A 13,464-nucleotide genomic window follows, 5' to 3' on the forward strand; every position below is an offset into this window, starting at 1 on the left:
GCCCTGGCCACGTCACCGCCCGGCCAAGAGTGCGCGGGCGGCGGCGCGGCGGGTGCGAGCGCGGAGCTGGGAGGCGCAGGCCAGGCCCTGGGGCACCGAGAGACCGGGGCCAGGGACGTGGCAGCCGCCCTGCCCGCCAGAAAGTTTCCTTGAAGTTTGTTGGGCGCGGGCGTACGACCGACGGGCCGGACCATGAACGTGTTCCGAATCCTCGGCGACCTGAGCCACCTCCTGGCCATGATCTTGCTGCTGGGGAAGATCTGGAGGTCCAAGTGCTGCACGGGTGAGGGGCGCCGGGCAGGGAGGTGCGGGACCCCCTCTCCGGCCAGCCTCATGCCCCTGGGTGCCAGGCAGGGCGCTCCACCGGCTCTGCTCAGGGTGGGGGGTCCTTGAAACTTTGCAGAGCTCCACTTCCAGAAACAATGTAAAGTTGTATAAAATCAAAGGAGGACCCCTTGGAATGATGGGAGGAGGGTGGGTTTGTGCCTGCACTGGCGCTCCCTCATTTTGGCAGTGTCACTGCTGGCTGGAAGAGGGGGGACATGAGGGAGGTGAAGACCCCTCCCTCCCCCCAGTTACACCCATTGTTCCCTCCACTCTCACTTGCGGGGAGAAAGGGGTGTGCACACAGGAAGCGTCCCTGGTTCTCAAGGTCTTCTCTTCCCTGCCCCTTCCCAGACCCCACCCCACCCCCCAAGCTGAGCCCTCATCCCTCCCCGGCCAGCAGGACAGCAGGTGTGGCACCGGTGGCTGTGATGTGGCAGGAGGGCACCAACCGGGCTTAGGTGGGCGTGGAGCTGCTGCTGAACGGAAGCCCGGGGAGGGCTGGAGGAGCCCTGTTTGGGTTCTGGCTGCCCTGCAGGGGGTTTGGAGAAGCTTTGAGGCTGGGACTCCTGATCACCAAACAGATCCAGAGCCACCAAAAGCGGCCAGCACCTCCCGCAGCCATCTTTGTCCACCGGTGTCCTGGTGGTGCCCACCCTGTACCTGGCACTGGGTGTGCGGATGCAGGGATGAGCTCAGGCTCCTGGGGGGCTGAGGAGGCAGAGAGTGGGCTCCCTGCAAGGAGCAGGTCGGGGCTGGTCCTGGAGGATGGGCAGGTGTCAACCCAGGAAGCGTGTGCTGTGGGGGGGGGCTCTGGGGACGCGGAGGCACAGAGGTCACCAAGCACGGGGCATGCCCCGGGAAGGGGGGGCAGCCAGATTCGGGGTGGTCTGGAGGGAGATGAGCTCAGGAGGGAGGGTAGTCCAGATGTGAAGGGGCTTTTTCTGTCAGACCAGGGAGCTGGGACTCGGGAGCCCATCACGGTTTGGGAGCAGGGGAGGGGACTGGAAGGGGCCTGAAGCAGGGCGCTTTGGAAGCTTTGGGAGAGAAGCCAGCAGGGGCAGGCTTGGCAGGGTGGGGTCAAGCGGAGGGAGTGGTTCTAGGCCTGGAGGCGGTTTGGGTTTGGGGTCTCCGGAGAGATAGGTTGTGTGTCTCTTCAGTTTCTTCCTCAGGGAAGGTGGCCAGGAATGCTGGGTGGGGGAATTGGGAGCAGCAGGTCCCAATCAGGGGAGAATCGGCTCCAACCTGTCCCTGCACTTTTGCAGAAGGCCCTGAACAGAATGAGCAACCATGACCAAGAGGGAACACTGTTGGGCCAGACGCAGTGGCTCACGTCTGTAATCCCACCACTGTGGGAGGCCAAGGCGGGCGGATCACAAGGTCAGGAGTTTGAGACCAGCCTGACCAACATGATAATACCTCCTCTCTACTAAAAATACAAAAATTAACCGGGCGTGGTGTCGTGTGCCTGTAATCCCAGCTACTTGGGAGGCTGAGGCAGGAGAATCACTTGAACCCAGGAGGCAGAGGTTGCAGTGAGCAGAGATCGCGCCATTGCACTCCAGCCTGGGCAACAGAGTGAGACTGTTAAAAAAAAAAAAGAAAAAGAAGGGATGCTGTTACCTGGCCTGCTGTCTGCCAAACACTGCGGGGCACCTGGAATGCAGGCCGGACGGCAGAGGCCCAGCCCTGGTGGAGCTTTTTTTTTTTTTTTGAGACAGAGTTTCACTTTGTCCTCAAAGCTGAAGTGCTGTGGCATGACCTTGGCTCACTGCAACCTCCGCCTCCCTGGGTCAAGCCATTCTCCTGCCTGAGCCTCCAGCTAGCTGGGACTACAGGTGTGTGCCATCACACTCAGCTAATTTTTGGATTTTTAGTAGATACAGGGTTTCACTATGTTGGCCAGGCTGGTCTCAAACTCCTGGCCTCAAGTGATTCGCCTGCCTAGACCTCCCAAAAGTGCTGAAAATACAGGTGTGAGCCACTGTGCCCAACTTTCTTTCTTTCTTTCTTTCTTTCTTTCTTTCTTTCTTTCTTTCTTTCTTTCTTTCTTTCTTTCTTTCTTTCTTTTCTTTCTTTCTTTCTTTCTTTTTTTTCTTTCTTTCTCTTTCTTCCTTCCTTTCCTTCCTTTCTTCCTTCCTTTCTCTCTTTCTCTCTTTCTTTCTTTCAACAGAGGTTTGCTCTATCCCCTAGGCTAGAGTGCTGTGGCACAATCTCAACTCACTGAAACCTCCACATCCTGGGTTCAAGCTATTCTCCTGCCTCAGCCTCCCGAGTAGCTGGGATTACAAACGCCCACCACCACACTCAGCTAATTTTTCTATTTTTAGTAGAGATGGGGTTTCTCCATATTAGCCAGGCTGGTCTCAAACTCCTGGGCTCCAGTTACAGGTGTGAGCCACTGCACCCGGCCGAGTGGTGGAGCTGACTTTCTAGTGGTAGGAAATCACCAATAAACAATAGTCAGGAAACTGAGCAAATGACATGGTTTGTTAGAGGCCATAGTGGGTACTATGGGAACAGGAAAAGGGCAGCTGGGTGGCAGGGATGGGCCTGTGTGTGCGCAGAGAGAAGTCACAGGTGAGGTGCCTGGATGGATGCAGGGCCTGGGGTGACCTCAGCAGACCCAGCCCCAAAGGCCAGAGACTTGGGCTTCACTCTTGCTCCTCCCTTGACTCTCTGTGTGACCCTGGGCCTCTGTTTTCCCATTTGTCAAGTGGGAGTGAGGGCTGTCCCTGGCAGTGGGGCCCCCCTGTGCTCAGTGAACCTCGCAGGGACTCTGACCAGTCCAGGCTCACATTGTCCTCTGTGTCCTGGGTCTCCATGTGCAGCTTCCTTTGGTGAAAATGATTCATTGTTTTCAAAAGTATAAAAGCAATTGTGCTCAAAATCAGCAGAGGGCTGGGCATGGCGGCTCATGCCTGTAATCCCAGTACTTTTGGAGGCTGAGATGGGTGGATTACCTGAAGTCAGGAGTTCAAGACTAGCCTGACCAACATGGTGAAACACTGCCTCTATTGAAAATACAAAAATAATTAGCTGAGTGTGGCGGCAGGTGCCTATAATCCCAGCTATTCGAGGAGTTGAGGCAGCAGAATCACTTAAACCTGGGAGGCAGAGGTTGCAGTGAGCCAAGATCTTGCCATTGCACTCTAGCCTGGGCAACAAGAGCAAAACTCTGTCTCAAAAAAAAAAAAAAGCCAGGTGCAGTGTCTCACACCTGTAATCCCAGTACTCTGGGAGACCGAGGCAGGCAGTTTACAAGGTCAAGAGATCAAGACCATCCTGGCCAACATGGTGACACCCCATCTCTACTAAAAATAAAAAATCAGCTGGGCATGGTGACAAGTGTCTGGAGTCACAGCTACTTGGGAGGCTGAGGCAGGAGAATTGCTTGAACCTGGGAGGCAGAGATCTCAGTGGGCTGAGATGGAGCCACTGCACTCCAGCCTGGCCACAGAGCGAGACTCAAAAAAAAAAAAAAAGAAAACCACCAGGGTTCCCAAAGTGCTAAAGAAAATGTGAGTGAAACCTGGGGGTCTGGCAGGCTGAGGATGAAGAGAAGAGAGGAACAGGGGAAAGCCCAGTGGGTGGCCAGACATCCCCGACCAGGGCCACCTCCCAGACCATCCTACGTGTGGCTGAAGGCTTCTCTGGCAAAGTCTGTTTGAGGGCTCAGTGAGAGGAACATCAGTCCATCCCGGAGCTGGCCTCAGGTCAGTATGGCCGCCCCCAGTGGGGTTCATTACCTATTACCAGCCCCACTCTCACGTTCACCCCAGCAAGTGCAAGTGCGCTCGTGCCAGACCCCAAGGAGGGACTCAGGTTCTCACTGAGCCCAATGTATTCCTCACTTCAGTCCTGCTACTCTTCATGAGGGCCATTTGGCAGGTGAGGAATTGTGAGACCCAGGCTCACCCTAAGGCCAGCACGTTCTCCAGAATGGTAGGGACTTCAGGGATGTTCCTCCTTGCTCATTAAAAATGTTCCCCCAGGATGAGTGCAGTGGCTCATGCCTGTAATCCCAGCACTTCGGGAGGCCGAGGCAGAAGGATCACTTGAGCCTAGGAATTTGAGACCAGCCTGGGCAACACAGCGAAACCTTGTCTCCAGAAAAAATATGAGAATGAGCTGATTGTGGTGGCATGTGCCGGTAGTCCCAGCTACTCAGGATGCTGAGGTTGGAGGATCACCTGAGCCTGGGGAGGTTGAGACTGCAGTGATCTGTGATCGTGTCTCTGCACTCCAGCCTGGGTGACAGAGACCCTGTCTCACAAAAAAATTTAAAAAAGAGTTCTCCCATCCTCAAATGTCTGGAACCAGGGAAGTGGTTAGGGAAGACACAGTTCAGAGGGTACAGTGGAACAGACCCTGAATCAGACAGCACAGTAGTTCCCCTTATCCATACAGGGTAAGTTCCAAGACCACCAGTGGATGCCTGAAACCACAGGTTAAACCAAATCCTAGATATACTGTTTCTTCCAGCTGATAACCAAGACTACTTGCTGGGCACGGTGGCTGACACCTGAAATCCCAGCACTTTGGGAGGCTGAGGCAGGCAGATCACTTGAGGTCAGGAGTTCTAGACCAGCCTGGCCAACAAGGTGAAAACCCATCTCTACTAAAAACGCAAAAATTAGCCGGGCATGGTGGCATGTGCCTGTAGTCCCAGCTACTCCAGAGGCTGAGACAGGAGACTCACTTGAACCTGGGAGGTAGAGGTTGAAGTGAGCTGAGATTGCGCCACTGCACTCCAGCCTGGGTGATGGAGTGAGATTCTGTCTCAAAAAAAAGTGGCCAAAGGACAGTAAGGAGCATGACAACAAAGTGCACCACGGATTCCTGGATGGAATTCAGGAATGGAAAAAGGGCAGCTGTGGGAAAACTGGTGAAATCAGAATAAAGCCTGGAGTTCAGGCAACAGTGCTCCACTGATGTCAGTTTCTTTGTTTTGATAGAGGACTCTCCTTAAATCAATGTTAACATTAGAGGAAGCTGGATATATGGGCGCTCTTCATACTGTCTTTACAACTCTGCTGTAAATCTAACGTTCTTTCAAAATAAAAAGTTAAGAAAAGAAAGACCAAAGCAGGTCAAGAACCAGCATGGAGGCTGGGCGCAGTGGCTCACACCTATAATCCCAACTCTGAGAGAACAAGGTAGGAGGATCACTTGGGCTCAGGAGTTTGAGACCAGGCTGGGCAACATAGTGAGACTCTGTCTCTACAAAAAAAAAAAAGCCGGGTTGATGGTTTGTGTCTGTAGTTCCCAGCTGCTCGGGAGGCTGAGGTAGGAGGACTGTTTGAGTCCAGGGGATCGAGGCTGCAGTGAGCTATGATTGGACCCCAGCCTGGGAGACAGAGTAAGACCGGCTCTCTAAAAAGAAAAAATAAAAAAGAAGCAGCATGGCGAGTTTGAACCTATTTTTGTCCCCTCAATGCATCCATGTGCGCCAGGTGTGTACATAGATGTCATGTGTGTACACATAGATGTCATGTGTGTACATGTTCACGAAGATCTGGAAGGAGGAACGCTGGAGCTTTGGGGATATTTTTGTCTTTGCATCTTTATATATTGTCTGATTTTTGTATTGCAAAGAGTAAATTTAGGCATAAATTTTATAACTAGAAAAAAGGCTTTTTGGCTGGGTGCATTACAGGGTCATGCCTGTAATCCCAGCACTTTGGGAGGCCAAGGCAGGCAGATGACCTGGAAATTCAGCCTGTGGAGCCAGGCCAACCTGGGTTCAAATCCTGACTTTGCTGCTTAGTGGCTGCAAGACCTGTCTTGGGAGGCCAAGGCAGGCAGGAGTTCAAGACCAGCCATGGCCAATCTGGCAAAACCCCAACTCTACTAAAAATTCAAAAATTAGCTGGGCATGGGGGCAGGTGCCTATAATCCCAGCTACTCAGGAGGCTGAGGCAGGAGAATCACTTGAGCCTGGGAGGCGGAGGTTGTGGTGAGCTGAGATCATGCCACTGCAGTTCAGCCTGGGTGACAGAGTAAGACTCTGTCTCAAAAGAAAAAGAAAAAAGGCTTTTTAAATCTTACAGTTTGAAAAATAAAATGGATGCCCTCCCCAGCCCTGAGGCTTCCTCTGCCTGCTCCGGTCTCTTTGGTGGGTGAATCAACACCTTGTAAAGTCAGTCAGTTGTTTTCCCTAAGACTGAGCTTCGGGCCTTGTCAGTGGAACTCTGGGGGTGGAGTGAAGAGAGCCTCAACAGCCCCCACCAAGCCCGACTCACACCACCCCCGACATCCTCCCCAGAGCAAGAGCCCAGGCAGGCACACGCAGGGGGACTGGGAACTTGGTGTTCGTGTCTTTATTTGGAGACTGGGAGCCAGATTACAGCTTAATGAGAGGAACAATGACTCAAGTGATCTGATGGGAATGGTGAGCTTCCTAGCCCTTAGGGAGTGACCGTGCCTGGGACAGGAGGTCTTCGCTGAGTGGGAATGGACACTCTGGAGGCTTCCCCAGCTGCAGGCTGTGCACTTTCTTGAGGGTGGGCAGGCTTGGAGGTCTGTGTCCTCATTGTCTCTTGTCTCCCCTTGGTCACAGGCATCTCTGGGAAGAGCCAGATCCTGTTTGCTCTTGTCTTCACCACCAGGTACCTGGACCTGTTCACCAATTTCATCTCTATCTACAACACAGTAATGAAGGTGAGGAGCGGGTGATGGTCAGCGGGGGCTGGGGGGTGTCACCAAGCCCCCACAAACTGTGAGGTTGCCTGCTTGGAAATTCAGCCTGTGGAGCCAGGCCAACCTGGGTTCAAATCCTGACTTTGCTGCTTAGTGGCTGCAAGACCTGTCTTGGGCAAGGCCTCTGGTCTGTTTGCATGTCAATGTCCTCATGTAAAAATGAGGACAATACCAGTACTTCACTCAGACCGTCTGGTTGGGAACATTAAATGAGATAATAAATGTAAATGTAGTCCGGGCACGTGGCTCACGCCTGTAATCCCAGCACTTTGGGAGGCCGGGCACGTGGCTCACGCCTGTAATCCCAGCACTTTGGGAGGCCGGGCACGTGGCTCACGCCTGTAATCCCAGCACTTTGGGAGGCCGGGCACGTGGCTCACGCCTGTAATCCCAGCACTTTGGGAGGCCCGGCACGTGGCTCACGCCTGTAATCCCAGCACTTTGGGAGGCCGGGCGCGGTGGCTCACGCCTGTAATCCCAGCACTTTGGGAGGCCGGGCACGTGGCTCACGCCTGTAATCCCAGCACTTTGGGAGGCCGGGCACGTGGCTCACGCCTGTAATCCCAGCACGTTGGGAGGCCGAGGCAGGTGGATCACGCCTGTAATCCCAGCACGTTGGGAGGCCAAGGCAGGTGGATCACGCCTGTAATCCCAGCACGTTGGGAGGCCGAGGCAGGTGGATCACGATGTCAAGAGATCGAGACCCTCCTTGTCAACAAGGTGAAACCCCGTCTCTACTAAAAATACAAAAATTAACTGGGCATGGTGGTGCGTGCCTGTAGTCCCAACTACTCGGGAGGCTGAAGCAGGAGAATTGCTTGAACCCAGGAGGCGGAGGTTGCAGTGAGCCGAGATTGTGCCATTGCACTCCAGTCTGGGTAACAAGAGCGAAACTCCATCTCAAAAAATAAATAAATAAATAAATGTGAATGTAGGCTGGGTGTGGTAGTTCACACCTGTAATCCTAGCACTTTGGGAGGCTGTGGAGGGTGGATCACCTGAGGTCAGGAGTTCGAGACCAGCCTAATCAACATGGAGAAACCCCATCTCTACTAAAAATACAAAAAAATTAGCCGGGCATGCTGGCAGGCACCTGTAATCCCAGCTACTCAAGAGGCTGAGGCAGGAGAATCGCTTGAGCCCGGGAGGTAGAGGTTGCAGTGAGCCAAGATCACACCATTGCACTCCAGCCTGGGCAACAAGAGCAAAACTCCGTCTAAAAAATAAATAATTTAAAAAATATCAATGTGAAAAAAACTGCCATATATTAAACATTCAATAAAGGGTCACACCTGTAATTCCAGCACTTTGGGAGGCTGAGGCAAGAGGACCACTTGAGTTCAGGAGTCTGAGACTCGCCTGGGCAATGTAGTGAGATCCTGCCTCTATCAAAAATGTAGCTGGGGGTGGTGTTCATCTGTGGTCCCAGCTACTCAGGAGGCTGAGGTGGGACAATCCTGGTAGATTGAGGCTGCAGTGAGCCATGATCATGTCACTGTACTCCAGCCCGGGCAACAGAGCACTGTCTCAAGAAAAAAAACTGTATGTGATAGAGGACTAGAGAGCTACTTCAGGGAGTGTGGTCAGGGCTTCTTCAAAGAGATGACTTGTAAGCTGAGAGATGAGTGACGACAAGGAACCAGCCATGTGAAGATCAGAGGACACACTTTTTTTTTTTTTTTTTAAGACAGAGTCTTACTCTGTTGCCCAGGCTGTAGTGTAGTGGTGCGGTCTTAGCCCACTGCAATCTCCACCTCCTGGGTTCAAGCTGGGAGCTTGCCTTGTGCCTCAGCCTCCTGAGTAGCTGGGACTACAGGCACCTGCCAGCACGTCCAGCTAATTTTTGTATTTTTAGTAGAGACGGGGGTTTTGCCATGTTGGTCAGGCTGGTCCCTCACTCCTGACCTCAAGTGGTCTGCCTGCCTCAGCCTCCCAAAATGCTGGGATTACAGGTGTAAAGCCACTGTGCCCAGCTGAAATGCAGACTTTAGTTGGGCACATTATGTAATAGGAATCTTATTTCTTGTGCAGTGGTGCGATCATGGCTCACTGCAGCCTCAAATTCCTGGACTCAAGGGATCCTCCCACCTCAGACTCCTGAATAGCTGGGACTACAGGCACACACCACCATGCCTGGCTATGTTTTTTGTATTTTTCATAGAGACAAGGCTTTGCCATGTTGCCCAGGCTGGTCTCAAATCCCTGGGCTCAAGCGATCTGTCTGTGTCAGACTCCCAATCCCAAAGTTCTTGAATTACCATGCCCAGCTGGGAGTCTTTTTTTTTTTTTAGACGGCGTCTCTCTCTGTCATTAGGTTGGAGTGCAGTGGTGCGATCTTGGCTCACGGCAGCCTCTGACTCCCAGCTTCAAGCGATTCTCCTGCCTCAGCCTCCTAAGTAGCTGGGATTACAGGCACACAACCACCACGCCTGGTTGATTTTTGTATTTGTAGTAGAGATGGGGTTTCTCCATGTTGGTCAGGCTAGTCTCAAACTCCTGATCTCGTGATTATCCACTTCAGCCTCCCGAAGCGTTGGGATTACAGAGATGAGCCACCACACCTGGCCAATTTTTGTATTTTTAGTAGAGCCAGTGGTCTGCCATGTTGGCCAGGCTGGTCTCGAACTCTTGGCTTCAAGAGATCCTCCCACCTCGGCCTCCCAAAGTGCTGGGATTACTGGTGTTAGCCACTGTGACCAGCCTAGGAGTCTTATTTCTAATGAAGAAGGGTTCCACGAGGGGAATTCTATCTTGCAGGGCTATTGAGAAAATTACATGAGATAACATACAGCACCCAGAAAACATTTAACCAAGTGAGTTGTCTTTCTCCTCCATATCAGACACATCCCTTTGAGATTTCAGGCATCTTGTTACTCATTGGTAGAATGGAGGCTGCTGTTACTTGTGGGGTGTTGAAGTCATTCAGATTTAGTGAACTTGAATCTGAGCACTGGAAATCACCATCTGCTTAAGTTCACACATGTATCACACATCACCTGCTTAAGTTCATTTCTCAGCCCAAGTCAGCCTTGGGGATCCCTGGCAGACAGCAGACTCAGCCCTTGGCACAGCTGAATGAGGTCTGGGAAGCTCAAAGAGGCTAGTTTTTACATTTATCAAACGAAAAAGTGATCATCTCATTTACTCATTTGTTCTGTGCCAGGCACTGAGCTAGGAGCTGGAGATTAAGAGGTAGACCCTGCCATGGAGTCCTCTCTTGAAGAGCAGGCGACGGACTTGTACAGAGACATTTATAGAGTATGCGATCACGGGATAAAGTGAACATACGGAGCTATGGCAACAGTGTGCCCCTCATTTTAGTGAAAAAAGACTGTCTTGAGGAAACAGCTCCAGTCTTCAAGTACAAATAGGAGTGCTCTAGGCCAGTGTGGTCCCGTTCAGGCAGCATCAGCGTCACCTGGGAACTTGTTAGAAATACAAACTCTCAAAAAAAACAAAAAAGAAAAGAAAGAAAGATGAAGTCTCAGGTCATGCTCACGCCTGTAATCCCAGCACTTTGGGAGGCCGAGGCGGGTAGATCATGAGGTCAGGAGATTGAGACCATCCTGGCTAACATGGCGAAACCCTGTCTCTACTAAAAATACAAAAGTTAGCCAGGTGTGGTGGCACATGCCTGTAATCCCAGCTACTCAGGAGGCTGAGACAGGAGAATCACTTGAACCTAGGAGGTGGAGGTTCCAGTGAGCCGAGATCAAGCCATTGCACTCCAGTCTGGGCAACAAGAGTGAAACTCCTTCTCAAAAAGAAAAGGAAAAAAGACACTAGTCCTTGTGGAAGAATTCTCCGAAGTCACTGATGCATATCCAGGAATTGTTTTAAAATTGTTTCAAGAGTCCTGGAATGCCACTGGTAAATCTCCTGAAATATAGACCAATCCTGTTTTGCCTAATGCTCCACAAATGGAGGGGACAACCAGGGTACCTTTGACTCTTCATGGTAGCAAGCATGGAGTTATTTAATGAAAGGGTCATTAACTTCAAATTCTAGGCCATTGGACCCAAGAGAAATTGCAAACACATTTAACCTCTTCATGTTACGTTATGGCAGAACGCTGGTCCTTAGGTTTGGTAGGCTTGGAGCCTACTAAATAGGCTGGGAAATGACTTCATAGATTCCCATGTCTCTCTCCCTTTTTAGGTAGTTTTTCTACTCTGTGCCTATGTCACAGTGTACATGATATATGGGAAATTTCGTAAAACTTTTGACAGTGAGAATGACACATTCCGCCTGGAGTTTCTTCTGGTCCCAGTCATTGGCCTTTCCTTCCTTGAGAACTACAGTTTCACTCCGCTAGAGGTAAGGAAGAGACTGAGTACCAATTCTCAAAGGGAATTAAGCGCAGACCCTGGGCTTGCCTTCTGCTTACAACTGTGACCATGACTCTTGTATTCTGCAGTTTTAAGTTTAGAAGAAATTGACAAGCTATTTACGACGCTTTACTTGAAAATGGGCACATCTAAATAGTCATGATGTCCATAAACCAAGCAGGCATCACAGCCTATTTCTGGCTGTTGAGACCTTTGTTCAATAGGTGATTAGCAGATACCTGGAGCACTGTCCAGGCCCAGAAATTTTAACTAAGTCCAGACTGTGGCCCATGAATCTGCAGGCAACAAGCATCTTGGGAGATTCTGATGCTGGTGTTTATGGACAAGACTTTTTTTTCTTTGATACAGAGTCTTGCTCTGTCCCCTAGGCTGGACTAGGCTGGATGGAGTTCAGTGGCATGAACTCGGCTCATTGCAACCTCCTCTTGGGTTCAAGTGATTCTTGTGTCTCGGCTTCCTGAGTAGTTGGGACTACAGACACATGCCACCACACCAGGCTTTTTTTTTCCTGAGATGGAGTCTCACTCTGTTGCCCAGCCTGGAGTACAGTGGCTCGATCTTGGCTCACTGCAACCTGTAACTTCAGGGTTCAGGCAATTCTTCTTCTGCCTCAACCTCCCAAGTAGCTGGGACTACAGGCGTGAGCCACCACACCCAGATAATTTTTGTAGTTTCACCATGTTGGCCAGGCTAGCGTCCAACTCCTGACCTCAAGTGATCCATCTGCCTTGGCCTCTCAAAGTGCTGGGATTACAGGTGAGCCACTACACCTGGCAACATGACTGTATTTTAAGAAACTGTGGCTTCAGTTATGATTTTATACTATAAAACTATCATTTAAAAATTGTTTCTGGCCAGCTTTGCATGCCTGTAGTCCCAGCTCCTGGGGAAGGTGAGATGGAAAGATTGCTTAAGCCCAGGAGGTCCAGGCTGCAGCAAGCTGTGATCATGCCACTGCACTCCAGCCTAGGTGACAGAGCAAGACCTTGCCTTTAAAAAATAAAAAGTTTTCTAAAGAAATGCTCATACTACACTGTTAAAAAAGCAGTGCACTGCATAATTTCAAAAATTATAAAGAAAAGTCTTCTATTTACCTAGAGATGGAAGGCTACACTGATTAAAATGTAATATTCATTGAGTACCTTTTTCCCCCTTACTGTATGTTCCCCAGCAAGCTATTGTTTTTGAAATTACATTTTAGATAGGCCCCTTCTAGGTTTTGTTCAGTGTCTGGCTGCTCTCTTTGGCTCAGATCCTCTGGACTTTCTCTATCTACCTGGAATCAGTGGCTATTCTGCCCCAGCTCTTCATGATCAGCAAGACTGGAGAGGCCGAGACCATTACTACTCACTACCTCTTCTTTCTGGGTCTGTACCGGGCACTCTACCTGGCTAACTGGATCAGGCGGTACCAGACTGAGAATTTCTATGACCAAATCGCAGTGGTGTCTGGAGTAGTACAAACCATCTTCTACTGTGACTTCTTCTACTTGTATGTGACCAAAGGTAGGTCCTGGGATGACAGCAATGATCCTGGCACTGGCCTAAAGAGTTACTCATCCATTCACTAAGTATTCTGGCAGATACAGAGGTGAACAGCCGAGTCTCTGCCATTTACGGTGCTTGTGTTCTAACGCCAAGACCAACAAATGCCATAAAAACTGCAAGCTAATAGGTTATGTGTACTGTGCAAGTCAGCTGTGAGATGACATCTGACAGAGTATCTGGTTACTAGCATTCCAGAACTTACTACAAGCCCCAAAGCAACAACCAGCTTGGTGAGATGGACAAAAAAGGCTAGTGGGGTCAAAATCTATAAACGTGGAGATAACAGGTCAACCAAGACCAGTTCACATAGCTGAGGGCTGTCCAACCTTTTGGCTTTCCTGGCCCACATTTGGAAGAATTGTCTTGGGCCACACAAAATACACTGATAGCTTATCAGCTTTAAAAAAAAAAAATTGCAAAAACCTCAATGTTTTAAGAAAGTTTACAAATTTACATTGGGCCACAAAGCCATCCTGGGCCATGGGTTGGATAAGCTTGACGCAGCATCTCACAGGTCAGGGTAATGGGTTTCCACTATTATC

The 13,464-nt window shown here is 50.6% G+C and overlaps 1 protein-coding gene across 1 annotated transcript in view; it reads left to right on the forward strand.

Annotated features, from left to right (window-relative positions):
• The window catches only part of KDELR3 (KDEL endoplasmic reticulum protein retention receptor 3), a 14,778-nt gene continuing 1,314 nt past the window's right edge, over positions 1–13,464 (forward strand). The window contains exons 1-4 of the mRNA XM_002743774.7: positions 1–283; positions 6,887–6,987; positions 11,185–11,343; positions 12,628–12,880. Coding sequence (XP_002743820.1) covers positions 193–283; positions 6,887–6,987; positions 11,185–11,343; positions 12,628–12,880 — 604 coding nt within the window. The 5' untranslated portion in view covers positions 1–192. The remainder of the gene's footprint in view (positions 284–6,886; positions 6,988–11,184; positions 11,344–12,627; positions 12,881–13,464) is intronic.

Source organism: Callithrix jacchus, chromosome 1 (assembly GCF_049354715.1).
Source record: "Callithrix jacchus isolate 240 chromosome 1, calJac240_pri, whole genome shotgun sequence".
Classification (NCBI taxonomy): Eukaryota; Metazoa; Chordata; class Mammalia; order Primates; family Cebidae; genus Callithrix; species Callithrix jacchus.